The sequence below is a fragment of the Sus scrofa genome, chromosome 9, assembly GCF_054392235.1.
Source record: "Sus scrofa isolate SSC_HxYL_T2T_F1_AM1 chromosome 9, Sscrofa_HxYL_maternal_Yorkshire_Landrace_v2.0, whole genome shotgun sequence".
Taxonomy (NCBI): Eukaryota; Metazoa; Chordata; class Mammalia; order Artiodactyla; family Suidae; genus Sus; species Sus scrofa.
Window position 1 is genome coordinate 135680661 of NC_139391.1, and position 17556 is coordinate 135698216.

Consider the following 17556-nt stretch of genomic DNA (forward strand, 5'->3'; position numbering starts at 1 on the left):
GGGAACCTCTATATGCTGAAGGTACAGCCCTAAAAAGACCAAAAAAAAAAAAGTTAAAAACTTTGGATGAAAATATTTTTCAAATGCACTATGCTCGTCCCTGGCTTCCTGGAGGCTAATGAATATATCCTCTTTGGAACACTGTGTGCTCTGCTGTCCTGTGACACGACGATGGCCCCGGAGACTGTGGGGTAAAGGTGGCTATTTGCTTCTGCCCTTATGGTGGGCACTATTTTGTTCTCACATCTGCTTTAATACTTTTTCTAGGTACCCCCTCATTGTCAGGCTCTCTTGTGTGAGTTTTCCTTTCTCTTTTTGAGCCTCTCTTCCAGTGCTTTCACTTTATCGCTTCTAATCTGCTTCTAATTAGGTGGAGACCAAACATAAATGGTTCATCTCTTATAGCCATCTTGGCCCAAAATGGAATTAAGAGAACTATTGTAATTTATCCAGTACCTATTTTGTGCTGAGCGTCTTACCACCTGTTTTTATAGACACCCTTTCATTTTTCACAACAGCACTGTGAATTGGAAATGTCTATCTCCATTTTAGAGATGCGTAGACTGGGGCTCAGAAAGTTGAAGCAATTTGCCCACAGTCACCCACAGCTGCCAGGGCGTGGCCAGGCTAGAATTCACACGTGGTGTGTCTAGCTCGGCGACCACCCCTGCTTTTCCTGCTTCACTGCTCCGGGTCTGTGGTACATTTCATTGTTGCTTGTTATTGTGTTGGGCTAGGATAGTGTTATCTTCCTAAATAGAACCTAAGCCCCTTGAGGGCAGCGCCCTGGCTGCCACTTACACATTGCCCACACTGTTGTCTGGTGCCAGGATCCAAGTGGTCCACAAGTTGCTTTGCCAAGAGCAGGAGCCCAGAGGAGTGGGGGCAAGAGAATGGAGTGGGCCATTGCCCCTTCCCCACCAAGACCTGGCACCTCTCTGCTGCCTAGAACCTTCCACTTGCCCCAGGCATTTGCTCAGCATGTGCTGAGCCAAGATCTTCTCTTGGCTTCAGCCAGCAACTGCTGAGGGACCCTGCGTGGGCAACTCTGGGTCGGGAAGGAGGAATGGCTGCTGGCCTCTCCCTGGGGACCGACCCACCGACGGGGCGGCCAGGCCCAGGTGAGACACTGCGGGGATGTTGCAGCCCAGTAGGGAAGGCTGGTGTAGTCCAGGACTTTTGCTGAAGAAATCCTAGAGCAGGTGCCCTGAGGAAACTTTCTTACAGAGCTTCTTTCCTGTAAGGAGAGTGACTGAACTTCCAGGGGACTCGACTTTCCAGCCCAAAGCAAAAAGCAGGCCAGCATCCCAGCAGGAGCTGATTTTGCTAAGTAATGCTGGCTCTGAATCTCCGCTTTGTGACTCAAACTTGGAGGTGGAAAACGGCCCCATCACATGACTTACGGATTTTGCCCTGACAGGACAGTTTCTGTTTGTGTTTTGCTTCCTCGTCAGACACTGAGCTCAGGCGGGAGCCCCTCCCCCCGCGTGACCAGCACCCTGGGGCCGTGTCACGTGACTGCAGTTGCATGCGAGCCAGGCATTCCTCCGGTGACATCATGCCCTTGCTGATTGCCCAGGTGTTTCACGGCCTCCCGGGGCTGACACGGAATTTGCATCATTTCTGAGACCTGGGCCTCGATTTGTTTGCCTTTGGTTAATAGCAAATCTGGATTGGGGCTGAGGGAAGTTGTTGAGACAAGCAGACAATAAACACGTCCCCCAGAGAGCCTGGCGGGACTTGGACCTGTGGCTCCCTGCCCCTCCCCGACCGGGAGCCAGCGCAGGTCTTCTGGGCTCAGACCTCGGGCGGAGGGCTTGCTGGTGCTGACTCTAGCACTGTCCCAGGACTTATTTCAGCCTCAGGACCTCTTTGGACCAGGCTCAAAGGCCCAGAGCCAGGCCCTGCTGAGCCTTAGGCCTTTATGTGGCTCTTCCCTCGCTTCGCCCTCTTCGGAGGAGCCAGCTCCAGAGGACCTGGGATTCCGCTGCTTCTCTCTGCTCGGCCTTCTCACCCTCCCACTCACCTCGGGTCCACGGGCCATCACTTCACAGACGCGTGAAGGGCCAGGGCTGGGAACTCTGCAGAGACCCCCAGTCCCATTGCCTTGTGCAGGAGGACACCCAGGCTGGAGGGTGACTCAGCCCACTTCTCTCACCCACCTGTTTCCAGCAGCTTCCTCTCTCTGGCCTCAGTGTGACCATCTGCCAAGGAGTGGGAAACAAGCCCCATTCTCCCCACGCAGGGGGGACCAGCCGGGTTTGAGGAAGGGCGCCTTCCCCCTCTGCTCCGAGGCTGTCAGACTTGACAGCGTGAGAATCCCCTGGAGGGCTGTGGAACGAGGGGGCCCCCCACCCCCACCCCAGGAAGTCTGGGGCGAGGTCAGAGAATTGCACGTGTTCAGGGACCACACTCTGAGAAGCTCCAAAACACGGCTTCTGGACCTTTCTCTGGGACTCACCCGAAAGAGAGGCCGTGCGCGTGGGAGTCGCTCAGCCTGGCCCTGGGAAGTTGGTGGCTTGAAGTCAGCCGTGATGGGGTCGTCACCCCTCAGACATCGGTCAATGCTACAGACCAGAGCTTTTTTTTTTTTTTTTTTTTTTTTTGTGCCAGAGAGCTGGTTGTTAAACAATTATTGGCACACCGCTGGGTAAGAGGGGGGCCCTCTTTCTCTTCCTCTGTGCTCCAAGACTGGGTGCTGCACTTCAGAAACGGGACAGGAAAGTTTAGTCAGGATTCTCTGTGCATCCATTTCTCTGTAAATTGGAAGCAATAAGAACATCCACCTCACGGGGCCATGAGAATGAAGTGAGAAAATACCTGTAAACCACTGAGCAGGTGCTCAGCATAGAGTACGTGCTCAAAAGTATTAGCTGTTGTCATAAAGTGCTTGGGATTGGAGTGAATCTGTATTTGGTTCCTCAAGATTATAAAGTTCTGTGTAACTGTAAGCCCAGACCATGCTATTCTGAGCCTCACAGCTTTGGGGTGCCTGCTGGTACACAGTCCTCCTTCTCTGGGGACCCCTCCCCCATTGCACAGTGCAAGCCCCACCCGGCCCCTGGGTGTGTACTGTGACACCCCTGGGCATAGCAGCTTATACTAGATGCTCTGGGCTTTCAGAGTCTCTTTCCTGGAAACTTGGACCTGGAACCCAGAGCTGGCCTGTAACTCACCACCTCAGGGTCCGTGGGGTGGGCAGGCTCTGCTAGTAGCCAGAGTGGCTGAGGAAGGGCTGCAAAGAGCAGGGTGGGGCAGGTGGGCAGCGGCGTGGACAAAGAGGACTCCTGCCTCTGAGAATTCTGCTGTCCTGCTCTGGGCCGGTATCCTCTCCACCTCTGTCCCCTGTGGCTCATGTCGGATCAGGTGGGCTTCTGTTAGCTGCAACCTAGGAGTCCCCACGGCTCCAGTCACTCGTCTCTTTGTGCCCCACCCCCCTGCATGGTGCCTAGTGCCAACTTGGCCCTGCCTGCTGTGGGCCTTGGGCAGGACTCCAAGCCTCCCTTCTTCAGTCTCCTCACTGAATGTGAACTTGGACGAGAGCAAGCCTCCTTCGGAATGTCCCCCATTATATAACTAGGAGAGGATATTCCCAACATCAGCTACCCAAGGTCACTGTTCCCTGCTCAAGACCCCTCGGCACCTTCCTGCTTGCTCTTGCATTGAGTCCCCTGTCTTTTCCTGCGCTGGAGGCGCTGCCTGAGTCTCCCCTGGCTCTTCTCCTCTCCCACCCCCACTCTCCTTGACCCTGAGCAACGCGGGACCTGCGTGCAGTTCCCCATGTCTCCTCGGCTTCTCTCTGTATGGGTACAGTTTCCCCCCAGCCTACACACAACTGCCAACAATTCTTCAGACCGCCCTGTAGATGTCACTTCCCGCATCTCCCCAACACGGTCCTGGCCGCCCCCTCTGTGCCTTGCAGCCTGTCCATCTCCCAGTTGTCACCGCCCTCACAATGGCCTACTTGTGTACCCACCTCCTCTGCTACAGACACGTCCCCAAGGGCAGGGGCCAGTGGCCAGCCCTTCTTATTTCCCCCGGTCCCATAGTGCAAGTGCTCATTCAATCGCTACATAACGTTGTGACCTGAGGAAAGTGGGCTCCAGAAACTCAGGGACCAGCACTGTTTCCATGGTAACCTCTGGAAAATCAAGTTTTCCAGAGGGAAGACAAGGACAGGAAGGGAAGGAGGCAGCCCTGAAATAGGTCAAGCAGACGTTACTGATGAATTTGCCGCTGGGTGATCAGACAGAGAGCTCTCCCGGAAGAGAAGGTGCAGGTCAAAGAAACAGTGAATACGAGCCATAGCTTCTGAATCCACCCATCTGTCAGTGGACATTTAGGTTGTTTCCATGTCTTGGCTATTGTGACTAGTGCTGCTATGAACATAGGGGTGCATATATCTTTTCGAATGAAAGTTTTGTCTGGATATATGCCCAGGAGTGGGATTGCTGGGTCATATGGTAGTTCTATATTTGGTTTTCCGTAGTGGTTATATCAATTTACACTCCCACCAACAGCGTGGGAGGGTTCCCTTTTCTCCATACCCTCTCCAGCATTTGTTATTTGTAGACTTATTAGTCATGGCCATTCTGACTGGTGTGTGGTGGTACCTCACTGTAGTTTTGATTTGCATTTCTCCAATAATGAGTGATGTTGAGCATTTTTTCATGTGCCTGTTGGCCATCTGTATCTATCCCCTTTGGAGAAATGTCATTTCAGATCTTCTGTCCATTTTTCAGTTGAGTTGTATGAGTTGTTTGTATATTTTGGAGATTAAACTCTTGTTAGTTGCATTGTTTGAAACTGTTTTCTCCAATGGAATACTACTCAGCCATAACAAAGAACAAAAGAATGCGATTTGCAGCAACATGGATAGAACTAGAGAGTCTCATACCAAGTGAAATAAGTCAGAAAGAGAACGACAAATACCATATGATATCACTTATATCTGGAATCTAATATATGGAACAGATGAACCTATCTACAGAAAATAAACAAACTCATGGACTTGGAGAACAGACTTGTGGTTGCCAAGGGGGAGGAGGAGGGAGTGGGATGGGCTGGGAGTTTGTGGTTAATAGATGCAAACTATTGCATTTGGAGTGGATAAGCATGAGATCCTGCTGTATAGCACAGGGAGCTATATCTCATCACTTGTGATGGAGCACGATGGAGGATGATGTGATAAAGAGGATGTGTGTATATACGTATAACTGGGTCACTTTCCTGTACAGCAGAAATTGACGGAACAGTATAAATCAATTACAATAAAAAAATTAAGATAAAAAAATTAAAAAAAGAAAGTGACCTCGCAGAAAGGAGGCGATGTGAGGTGGAGGGGATAAAAGCACAGTGTCTGGCAGGAAAGTGAGGAGGAGAAAGAGGCATCTGAGCCCCTGGCATTGGACTCCCCTTCCTAGACCCTAGGCTCACGCCATGCACACTCCTGGAGGCTCAGGCCCCAGGTGCTCGGGGGCTTGCCCGGGGCTCAGCCGCCCCATGGACATGTGTCTAGCCTGAAGGAAGTCCTGTGTAACCTGACCTAAAGGAGGCTGCTGGGCAAAGTGACAGCGAATACAATTCTCAGGGGTTCCCCTGCTCTGCTCAGCTGCCCACGCCCCTCGCCATAGCCAGCCCTGCTCGGAGGGAGTGGTCACGGTGCCCAGTGCCAGGCAGGCCATCACAAGGCCCTTGGCTTCACCCCCTGGCTCCAGGCAGGCTCCTCCGAGGCCAGCCAGAGGGCCGGCTGGTTCACTTCCCTTGGGCACAGGTCCCGGGGTCACCAAGCCACCACAGCCTTGCTCCAGCTGAGGACGTCACTCCCCAGCCACCGCAAAGCAGGGTGACAACTGCTCCCACGGTGTGGAAATCCTGGTTTCTCTCTCCTCCTGGGAGCCCTCCCAGCCAGCCGGGCCGACCGCAAAAGCTGAGCTTCTGGTCCATTAAATTCTCAGTCCTGGAAGCCTGAGGCATGAGGCTTCCTTGTAATCTGTGATGTATTTTCGGGGCTGTCCAAGAAAAGACTTGATCAGGCAGACACTAGGACTCTCAAAGATGATTCCACTCAAGTTGAGGACACAAACAGGAAGCTAAGGGAGTTGAGAAGAAACCTACATTCCCCCGCCTTCCCGGCAGCTAGAGAACTAGTTGATCCCTCAGAGCTTATCATCTAGGTGCGGAAAGAAAATGAACGTGCGTTTTAAAAAAGCGTGGAGACTGATGAACTATTAAGCGGAGTGGTGCTTGCTGATTGCCACAGGACCGCGATGTGATTCAGGGAGGCAGTTCCGCGTCAGGGAATTCGCGGGGAAGGGGAGACCAGAGCGGGGCCTGCAGCAGCGGTTTCGGATCAGTGGAGGAGAGAAGGGAGGCCTCCAGGGGAGGGGAATTGCCTGAGCAGTTGCCTGCAGAGTATGCGGGCCAGGAGGCCTGGATTAACCGGAGCTTGTCCATGAAATGCAGGAAGGTGAGGTTGGCAAGAGGGTTGGTGTGTATGGGCAGGTGGAGGCGGGGCAGCCAGTGTCTGTACACCCAGCTCCAGGAATTTGGGCTGATGGAAAATGATGGAAGGAGGGTGTGTGGGGAGGGAGCCGAGGAAGCTTCCAGCAATTGCTGGCCACCAGCAGGCATGAGAGGCTGAGTTTTCCTGTGGGGTGGCTGACTTGAGGGCTGAGGGTGCCATCCTTCTTCTGGGTCCTGCCCCTGCTGTGGCAGAAGGGCCTCCAATGATCCAGTCACCGCTGCCCTGTATGCCCGAGGTGGCCAGCCTGTCACAGGCCCCCAGAGCTACTGCAGGGCTGTGCACAGGAATGGCGGGGTTCGGCACTTCAACAAACATTTTGAGGGTAGGTACTAAGTGCAAAGCACCACAGGGAAAGAGGGTGGAGTGAGGCGGGCATCCTGCCCCCCAGGTCCCCAGTGTAGGATCTGAGGCCTGTTTGGTCTGTGCACACAGGCTGGGGGCAGCAGGGAGACACATCCCGACCCGAGAGAGGGTGTCTCGGGGAGGGCGTGTGTTTGTAGGCCTCAGAGCATATGTCTGCTGGGCAGAGAAGGAGGGCAGGAGGGAGGAGGTGCTGCTGAGAGAGCAAAGGGGCTCAGGCAGAGGCCGTGGACCTTGTGACCTGCCCGCAGGAGGGCCAGGCGACCTCATGCACAGGCCCAGAACAGGAGGGAGGCTGGGGACAGAGGTGGGGGCTGGTGGGGGGGGGTGAGGCGGGCTCTCTGCCCTGTTGGCGGAGAGAGGGGCTGGGGACTCGGGATTTGTGCAGCATTCGTGGGGCCCCGGCTCGAGCTGGACGGCAGGACACAAAGGGATAGACAGGCCTGGCACCACAGGTCTGCAGGCCTGTGGAGGTGGCTGGAAACAGGAACTCCTTGGCCGGGTGGAAAATGCTTGAATTCTGTGGGTGCGCAGAGGGAGTGGCGACCTCTGCCCTGGATCTGGGGTGCAATGGGGCTGGGGAGATATCTGGGCTGGGCTCGGGGCCTTGGGGAGGGTGGGGGTTCCCAGGTGGAGGAAGAGGGGGTTTCAGGCCGAGGCGTCAGCATGACAAAGGGGGCGATGCTAGAAAAGAGCAAGAGGCACAGGGACCTGCAGGTGAGAGAGGGACAGACAGAGAGAGGCAGAGACAGACAGACAGAGAGGGGAGGGAGGGAGACAGAAAGAGAGCGAGCGGGAGGTGGGGCTGGGCCAGGAGGCCTTCATCTGCCTCCCAGGAGACCTGGATGTGGTCAACGAGGAGATCAAGGGTTTCTGAGCAGGAGCGCTGCGAAGAGCCGTGTGTTAGAAAGTGAATTCTGACCCCGGTGGAGGGGGGGGGGGACAGAGCCACCGGGCAGGGACACGGGAGGAGGCTGGGGCTCTCCCCACGGAGAGAGGAAATAGAAGCCAAAGAGTCTGTGGGGCAGGGCGGTCCTGTCTCGGGCAGTCTGAGTCTGAGTTGCTTGGGGCGATGCCCAATAAGAAGCTGAAAATGCTGGCACGTGGGGCAGAGGTCAAGGGCTTGAGGGGCACCGCCTCCAAGACTGGGTGGGACGAAGAGAACATCTAGGAGGTGGCTTCAGCGGTCACGTGCAAGGAAGGCCCAGGGGCGGCCGTGGGGGAGGACAGGGAGGTCCCCACGAGAGACCCGCGTGGAAGGAGGGTCATACGTGTGCACGTGGAGAGGCCATTAAACCTGGGAAGCGTCAGTGTTTGAGGAAAAGGAGTCCTGTGGGCAGGGCGTGGAGCCTGTTTAGTCTTGAGGGGGGACACCGCTGTGGGAGCCACATGCCGCCCGCAGAGGTGTTGATGACCGTGGAGGAGGGAGGAGGAGGACGGGGACCGCGACGTGGTTGGCGAGGAAGGCAGGGAGGGCTGAGCCTCCGAGCGCCTGCAGTCCCCTGCGCCCAGCTGTCACCCAACAAGAGAGCCTGGCACCACCCTCGGCGGTCCTGTTGGGGCTGGAGGGCTCCAGTTCCCTTCCCAGAGCCCCATGCCCGCCCAGAAGCCACTCTCCCAAGCACCTCCCTCACTGTTGCCTGGTGATTCCCAGTGTGGCCTGGGACCGGGCAGGACTGTCCAGGTGTGTGTCCTGCCCCAAGCAGACAGGAGCTCTCTGAGCATCAGGACCTGTGCCTCCCCTCTTCCTGTTGCCTTCAGTGTCCTGGACAAGGCCCACGCGTGCCAGGGGCAGACACCCCACATGACGCTCGGTCTCCCAGGCAGACAGGGTGCCTCAGTTCTCACTTCTCCCAGCAGGAATTTGGGCCCATCCCACGAGCACGCAGACTTGTGGCTGCCCCAGACTTCCTGGTCGGACAAGATCACTCAACACAGGTGGCAGGGTAACGCCCTCTTGGCTACTTACCTAATCTGCTCCAAACAGGTGAGACACCCGGGATTTGGGGTGAAGGGGCAGGAAAGGTTGTTTTCACCCAGACCTGCTCAGCCCACCTGTCCCAGTGTTTCCACGTTATCAAATGTTTTCTAGTTCCCATGGCAACCAAATCACAGAGCCAGGATTTGTTATTGTTCCAGGGGAAAAAGGGAAGGGCCGCAGTGCAAGGGCTGACGTCCGAGCACCGTCCACCAGCCAGGCAGCTGAGTCACCACCACGGTCTGGTGCGTCCATGGAGTCACCTCCCTGTGGTCTGAGGCTCCCACTGGCCCTCCCTCTTTGGCAAGAGGCCGGTCCCCAATCTACGCCTGTCAGCAAGTGTGGGTGCCTGGGTCCAGGGGTGCTGAGTCCTGCCCTGGGCACTGTGGGGGGGGCTAGCGGGGCAGAGAGGGAATTTCCTGCCGGAGCCAGGACCTGCCTTCAGGGAGCGGGAGCTCAAGGGGCTGGGGACACATTCCTTGTCCTTTCAGAGCCTGTGTGCACTCACGGATGGCTTCTAGGGTCCCCTAGCCATTGGCTTACAGTACGACCTCAGCCCAATCACCTGGGCTCTCTGAGCCTCGGTCTCTTTAGGTACATGGTGGGGAAACCGGCCCTTTCTCATCAGCTCGTCGGGAGAGAAATGAGATCGTGCCTATAATGCGCCCCACGGCAGCCCAGTTTCCACAAAGCGCTCCTAAGCCTGCACTTGTGGCCATTGCTGATTGGCCAGATACTGGGCCCATCTCAGGACCACCTGGAAGGTGAGGCAGGGGGAACTCCCCTGCTCCCTGAACACACGTGCCACCCACCCTCGGGCAGCCACCCCGCAAACCACCCCCACCCACCACCACCAGGACCAAAATAAGAAGCTTCAATCGTTCTGACCCAGTAGGGAACAGAATGAGAAGGTCAATGCGTCAGCCAGAGGGGGTGGGTCAGCAAGGGTTTGGGATCAAAGCAGGGCCCCTGAAGCGGGCGTCCCGGAGAGGTCCTGCTCTGGACGCCCAGATCCGCCCCCGCTGCTAAGGACGCCCTTGCTCTAAGGCCATGCTGGCCGGGCGCCTTCTGATGACAGCCTGGTTTTCCGGAGAGAATTCCCACCCGTGAGAGGGTGCCGATGGGCGAACACGGCTCTGGTGCCCACCGGACCATCCTGGGGGGTGGCTGAATCCGGACCGCAGCGGTCGTGCCCAGTTGTTGTGTGAGTCACCCCGGAGCGCAGCAGCTCAGAGCATCTAACCAACACAACTTTCTAGCTTACAAGGTGGAAACCCGGCCCCCGGGATGGGATGACCGCAGAAAGGAACGACCCCCAGAAAGGAGTCCAGCCTTCCCCTAGGGGAGCCCCGTAGACACCCACTCTGCAGAGTCATCCAACAGACCCCCAGCACGTTCCACGCTGACCTCTGCCAGACGCCGTAGCCAGGCCAGCTGACAGCGGCCTCCCTGGGGCTGGCCCCACGTGTGCTTTGCAGATGGAATTGAGAGCCACAAGTGAGTCATGGCATGAATTGAGGAGGTGGGACAAGCATTCCTGATAATTTGACAGAAGAGAGTCATATATGAGAGTCCCTGGTGGGGAGTAAGTGTGAGTGTTATTTCACGAGTCTCGTGTGAACGTGTGTGTGTGCGTGTAATGTATGGACACACGCCGCGTGGATACAGCAGTAGAAAGATGGCACATTCTGATTGTGTCATCTGTGGGCATTTAATAAAGGAACTGTTTACAAAGACGTGGTCAGGGTATAGGGAACTCACCAGAGCTGGGGCAGGGCCAGGTCAAGGAACTGCGGGGCTTAGTTATCAGCCTCAGCCTTGAAAGCTTGAAGGCAGAAGGTGTTTCCAGAACTTGGAGATGGAGAGAGTCATGTGGGGAGAGCTCGGACAGGAGCTGTGGTCATCAGCAGAGGGAGGAAGCCAGCCAGCCTGGGGCCAGCCGATGGGGCATAGATACTTACTCCCGCTCCTCCCTCTCCCTCCCGACTCCTGCCCGACTGCCCACAAGCTGAGTGTGGCAAAGCCTGGGGCCGGAGCCAAGGACCCCTGTCCATATGTGGAGAAGACCAGCGATACTGCGTGCACGGGATGCCGTGTAAAATGCACAGTGCTTCTCTCTGCGATTCTCGCTTAATGAAGTCTTAAAACCCTGGAAGGGTGTGCCTGACACTGACATGACTGCCAGAAAGAGGCAGAACGTTTCGGAATGGCCCCAGGTCAGGGCTTCGGGTGGCAGCTAGTACCCATAGGAAGGCGTTGTCCGGCTTTCCCTGGCAACCAGGAGCGCACCCATTCTCCGGATGTGACCTTCCCGCCAGCCCAGAGGTGACCAGCAGTGGGGCTGAGCGCAGCCCACAGTGTTCCCAGGCGGGGGCTGAGGCCACAGAGGAAGAAGGGCAGGAGGGGAGTGGGGGGGCGAGAGGAACCAAGGGGCTGTGGCCGGGACTCCCACACGGGGCAGTTGCCTCAGCTCCTCAAGGACAAAGGGCAGAGTTCTATTTCCAGCTCCCCGTGGGAGCGGGAGACGGCCTTCTCGCTTTCCACACACTTGCGGTCGGCTCACTAATCCTGGGCTACGTGTGGTTGTTCTGGACTCACACAAAAGCGTCTCTGAGCCTCTTTGCCACGGCCCCCACCACTGCCGAGCCCATTGCGGCGGGTCACATGCTGGCGACTCCACGCCGCCCTGGCCACGTGAGACCAGGCTCCAAGGCCGAGCCTCCTGAGCCCCAGAGCATCGGCCACGAGCCCTCCCAGCACCCACCTTCAGGGGCTCCATTCCCAGCAGACGCTTCTAGAAGGGAAATCACTTCCTCTGATGACTCAAACAAACAAACAAACATGCTCCTGATAACAGAGCTCCCTCTTTTTGCCCCCGCCGCCTCCTCAGGCAGTGGAAACAACTCTGCCTCCGCAGACCTGGGGCCTCGGGCTCTCGCATCCACCCGGAGGCGGAGGTGTTTACCTGGTAACAGGGTGGACGGCATGTTGCCCTTTGAACGCTCCTCCTGCAGAGTTCCCTCGTGTCTCTCTGCCACATTCCTGGTACTGGTCAGGGCCGGGCCAGAGTCTCACGGACACAGGGAAAGGTGGTTCCTGCCCGTACCCGTGGAACCTTGGCCCAGATCTGGGTGTTAGATCCCCAAAACGCCCCAAGGAAATGGCTCGCCCATGTCATCCCTCTTAAGTCAACTGAACAGGAAGCGGCTCCCTGACTGCTTCATCAGTCTTACCCAGGGCATCAATAAACCGTAAGTCAGAGGGAAAGAAAAGCGAAGCCCGAGAGAATCAGGTCTTCCCAGCGGTGTGCCCGCCGGCTTGGAACATGGCAGGTGGGAACCAGCGCCAGAGGCCGTGCCTGCTTGGCAGCCCTGCCTGGCTTCTCTTAATGCTTCCTGGCTCTGCCTTGATCCACGTGGGCCTCACTCCCTTCTCAGCGCCTTGCACTTCCCGCCACACTTGGGCAGGGGCGACCATCTCTCGACAACTTGAGAGGCAGCAGCTCTGTCTTGTTCATCTCGTGCTGGCCCAGATTTCCGTGCCCGTGCCTGGGCTGTCAGCACGCACCATGACATCTCTCTAGGGCTGGAGGAATGCATTTAACATTCGTTACAGCTAAATTTTTCAACGTGGAAAAAAACAATGAGGAGCTAGCCATGGCTTTCCAAACTTTGATGTTTGGGGAGTGAAAACCCTGACTCCAAAAAAAAAAAAAAAACTAACATAAGCCCCAAACTAAATAAAAGCAAAGCAGGAGGACACCCAAGTTTGCCAGGTTTAGCAAATAAAAATGCCAGATATACAGTGAAGATGGAATTTCGGAACAATAAATACTTTCAAAAGGATAAGTATATCCCAAATACTGCATGGGCCATACTTACCCTAAAAAAACTCACTGGCTGTTTGATGTTTAAATTTAACTGGGTGTCCTGATGGTAACACGTGGGACCCTGCACACGTGGGACCCCAAGGGCACCCTGGGGCTCTACAGTCTGGTTTGTGAACCACTGTTTTAGGACACTTTGTGACGCATCCACGCCGCTGTCCTTGTCCCATCTCTGGAGCTGCTCTCCCTCTGAGCAGGCGCGAGGCCTCCTTCTGAGCACCTCTGCCTGGAGCCCAGGTGTCTGTGTGGGCCCCAGGCTGTGAGGAAAGGCGGCTGCTAAAAATGGGCTCAGGTTCCCAAAGCGTCAGTGTGTTAAGTGTCAAAATAACTCGATAGGCAGCCAACCCTTATGACAAAGCTTTGCCAGCTTGCGCAACCATTTCAAGTCAAACATAGATTTCTTCACACCTTGTTTTCACCAGAATCTTTTCCTGAGAGACTGTCCCTGAGAGACTGTTCCATGAAGGCACATGACGGAACCACGGTGGTTCTGCTTCCCTCTTCTTGCTCCCAGCCCACTCCTTCTGGGGTGAACACAGGAGCCACCACATCCAAACCAGTCGTCCTGGTTCTGCAGGGTGGATCCTGGTGGCCTCTGTGGGACCAAGCGGAGATCATAGGGGAATGCCGCCCCTCCCTCTCTTGAGCGCCCCCAGAATAAGCAGTGAAGGGGCCCCTTGGAGCATCACGTGAACTCCTGAATGCCCTCCAGGAGGAGCTGGCTCTGGAGAGGGAGCACCAGGGTGGGCCCTTCCCAGGGGGCTGGTCCAGCGTGTGGTCCTGGGGGGATGGTCAAACAACGCTCTAGGCCCACTGTCACGCAGGCTCGGCCCCGGGGATGCTCCGCCTTGGGGCTTTGACTCTTGGGGCTTTGACCCTCGGGGGAGAGGAGGGCAGTTAGAGCTGGCGCTAAAGGATGTCACTGGATGTCCCTCTGCAGCTCTCAGGTTCCATGCTTCCCAAACCAGCAGTGCTTTTGGGAAAATAGGGACACAGGAGTTCCCGTCGTGGCTCAGTGGTTAACGAACCCGACTAGTAACCATGAGGTTGTGGGTTCGATCCCTGGCCTCGCTCAGTGGGTTAAGGATCTGGCGTTGCTGTGGCTGTGGTGCAGGCTGGCAGCTGTAGCTCCAGTCAACCCCTAGCCTGGGAACCTGCATATGCCACAGGTGTGGCCCTAAAAAAAATACAGGAAAAAAGAAAAAAAGAAAAATAGGGACGCAGGCACCACTTCTTCCAGACAAAAGCCACACAGGATCATGGTCCCACCATGGTGTGTGCAATGGCCAGAGAAATGTGGGCAGAAGGGATGAGTGTCACTTCTGGGTGGAAATGGCCTTAAAATCCAGTTCATCTTTCACCACGTTTCCTCCCACTGTCACAGAAGCCAGCAGCTCTCCAGATGGTGGCCACTCCATCTGGGTCCTGGAATAAGGACAACTCAGGGGAGAGTCCAAAGCCAAGTCTAGGTGACCACTGGAGTCAACTAGGAAGAAACATCTGTGGCGCCAAGCCCCTGAGAGGCAGGGGCTGTTTGTTATTGCAGCATAACCTCTTCCCTCGGGCTGATACCCAGGCCTTGTTCCACACCTCCCGAATCTCAGCCTGAGCGGAGGCATTCTTCCAAGTGTCACTCACACACTTGTGACTTTGGGGATCAGCGGGTTTGGGGAGCCCCACTTTGCTCCACACTGATTCTGGGGGGTGGCCCTGAACTGTAGGGTTGAATGGTGGCCTCCCCCAAAATGGACCTACATCCCAACCCCTGGGACCTGTGAATGTTACGTTACTTCAAAGAAGCATCTTTGTAGGTATAATTAAGAATCTTAAAAAGAAGAGAGCACCCCGATTATCCAGTAGGTACCATGACAAGTGTCCTTATGTAGAGCAGGCAGAGGGGGATTTGAAACAAAGGGAACAGAGGATCCAGAGGCAGAGACCGGAGTGATGCAGCCACAGGCCGAGGAACACCGACCACAGACAGAAGCTCGAGGAGGCAAAGAATGCATCCTCGCCTAGAACCTCAGTGGAGAGTCTGGCCCTGCTGACACCTGGATTTGGGGCTGCTGGCTTCCAGAACTGTGAGAGAATACATTTCTGTTGCTTTAGGCCACCGTGTCTGTGGTATTTTGTTACAGCTGCCAGTGGACAGTGTCCACTCACCCCAGGGTTGCTCCCAGTCTCACAAGGCAAATCAGGGCTGTACCAGAGAGGGCTGGGCAGCAGGGATTAGAGGCAAGGCAGCCAGAGCTGGGCTTCCTGCTTGGGAAACAGGCTCGTTGGAGAGGAAGTTGGAGCCGCTTAGTGGAGAAGGGAGAGAAGGATGCTTTGGAAAAGGGACTGGTAGCTGTGGACACCAGGATGGGGGCCTGGCGGGTACTCCAGCCACAGAAGAGTCACAGGATCAGCGCTGGGGATGATCGAGTGGAAAGGAGAGATGGCAAACTTGGCCTTGAAACCCATGCTGGCCTTTCTTCATATCACTATTTACAAAAGCCAGAATGGTAATTTGAAAAATTGCCTAGGATTTCACCATAAGCCAAGACGGTTAAATTCAAAATTGTATCTATGCCCTGACCACAACCACAAATTTCATGTATATAATGCATGCATAATTTATATATACAGAGATATTAAACCATAAGAAAATTATGGGATAGACTTAGGAATTTTTTCTTTCATTTTTTTATTGTTCTTGAAGTTGCAACACTTTAATAAACAAAAGCCCAAAGTGAGAAGTTTTGGGTTAATATGGAAATAATAATGAGCTACTGAGTGTTCTTGAGAAAGGGTGGGTAAGGGTGGCAAAGAGGAAAGGTGATAAAAATGTCAAGGGAGGTAGTGGCACAGTCCTGCGTGTAAAGGAGCGGAGAGGCACGGCAGAGGCCTGCAGACCCAGAAGGGTTGTGCAGTATTCCAGAAGGGAGGCCCACCCAGCGACCGGTGTGAGGACGCAGCAGAGCTGGAGCCCAGCCTGCAGCCAGGGCCTCCCAGCGCTCGCAGCCTCCGGGGGCTGCCGCCAGACGCCCGCTGCGCTCTACCGCCCTCTAGTGTCCAAATCCGGGAAGCCAGTCAAGCCTTTGAAGGCTGCCTCCTAGGAGTCTGGGCGTTGTGGGAGCGCAAAAAGGGAGCATCTGGCTCTACCGGATCCGGGAAAGCGACCTAGAGGACACGATGCTTCCACTGAGCATGGTAGTTCTCAATAAGGGGCCCAGTCCAACTGGCAGAGATGTGGCAGGCAAGGCATAAACAGGGACACGGGCAATAGCATAAAGGCTTGAGCCTGTATTGCATCACCAGGGAATGCAGGGTATTTGGTAGGACTGGCCAGCAGGGCTTGTAGAGGATGGTATAAGATGAGACCAAGAAGGGGAGCTGAGGCTGGGCCTCTGAGGGGCTTTGAAATGCATCTGAGGCAGTGGGAAGCCTTCCAAGAGTTTAATCAGGGGTCTGGTACAGAGCCAAAGGGAAGTCACGGCACATTTGCACGTTAAAAACTCATTCTAGCAGAAGTGTGGAACGCGGGCTGGTGGGAGGGGGACCAGTTCGTCCAGGAGAGAGAAGCTAAGGCCCTGAGCTAGGCGGGGACAGTGAGGCAGAGAGACAATAACTCAGCAGGCCTTCGTTCATTCAAGCCCCATGCCGGGACAGTGTGCGATGCTGGAGTCTCAAAGCTGCCCCCGGACACCCAGGCGCCCTCACCCCCTGCTTACAGAGGAGAGCCACTGGCCTGCCCGCACGTTTTGAGCACCGGTGATTCAGAGAGGTCCACAGCGACACTCACAGCGTCTTTAACTCTGCGTTTTGCCAAAATTACCTGAGGACTGAGCACACACTGAGGGTGGAGAACCCTCCGTCTGAAGGCCTTTGTTCTCCCTCTCCCCCTCCCCTCCCCTCCCCTTCTCTTCCGCCTTCCCCTCCCCCTCCCCGTCCACCCACCCCCTGCTCTCATCCTTCCAGGCTCCAGGACTGGAGACAGGGTAATGCAGCAGAGAGCTGAAAGGCAGTTAACTGGTGAAGCTAAGCACAGGAAGCAGGTGGCCAGCAGAAGGGGGCTCTGGAGAATGCTGGGTCTTCCCATTCATGTACGGAGTGCTCTTGAGCCTGAGGTCCAGCCTGATGCCTGGATGGGAGTGTTCCGAATGCCAGCGTTGACCTCTCCTTGCAGGGCAGGGTCTTCATTGCCAGGGGGCATCTCTAAAATGCAAACACACGTCGCCTTTTATACCCCACTTCGTAGCTGCTCTCTGCTCACTGGCTGCAGTTGGACCCTAGTTTGTGTGTCTGGGTCAACCGCCTTCTTGTTTATCATCAAAAACTGGCATATTGATTAGGTCACAACCCAAGCAACTAAATACTGTTATGTTCCCATTTTACAGATGAGGAACACGCAGAGAGGCAGAGGGCCTCACCAGTGGTCACAGCCGAGGTGACAGAGCTATAGCTCCTAGCCACAGCTCATATTAACTCACAAGTCTGTGCTCCTGGCCACTTACCATTCCACATCCACTTTGCGATGGTCACACACCGATGCCCAGGATCACACTGGGGCGTGTTGACCTTTCACCATCTTTCTTCCTGTCTGCCACCCTCGTTCAACTTGTTTCTCACTCCCTGAAGGTTATTTAATGGCTAAGCGAATCCCAATTAAATATTAACTAGGAAGAAAGGCACCTGTGACTTCTCCCCTGGCACCTGCCCTTTCTGCTCGGACTCCTGGTGTTTGCCACAGCGTCTGTGTTTGTGGAAGGTGCATGGGTGCAGACTCCTCCATAGGACTAATGGGAGGGCACAGCCTCTGATCTG

At 55.5% G+C, this 17556-nt stretch overlaps 1 protein-coding gene across 6 annotated transcripts in view; it reads left to right on the forward strand.

Moving 5' to 3' along the window:
- LOC102164427 (uncharacterized) overlaps window positions 1-17556 on the forward strand; it is a 219616-nt gene that overhangs the window by 178777 nt on the left and 23283 nt on the right. Inside the window, exons 6-10 of one of the 6 annotated variants that reach the window (XM_084978080.1) lie at window positions 8744-8873; window positions 9026-9109; window positions 9493-9628; window positions 10124-10361; window positions 10873-12582. The exons of 2 other annotated variants lie outside the window; for them this stretch is intronic. In XM_084978080.1, coding sequence (XP_084834206.1) covers window positions 8744-8873; window positions 9026-9109; window positions 9493-9525 — 247 coding nt within the window. In that variant the 3' untranslated portion in view covers window positions 9526-9628; window positions 10124-10361; window positions 10873-12582. Of the gene's footprint in view, window positions 1-8743; window positions 8884-9025; window positions 9267-9492; window positions 9629-10123; window positions 10362-10872; window positions 12583-14134; window positions 15515-17556 lie in introns of those variants that run through there. 3 more of the 6 variants (XM_084978081.1, XM_084978079.1, XR_002336035.2) reach the window with 3 other exon arrangements.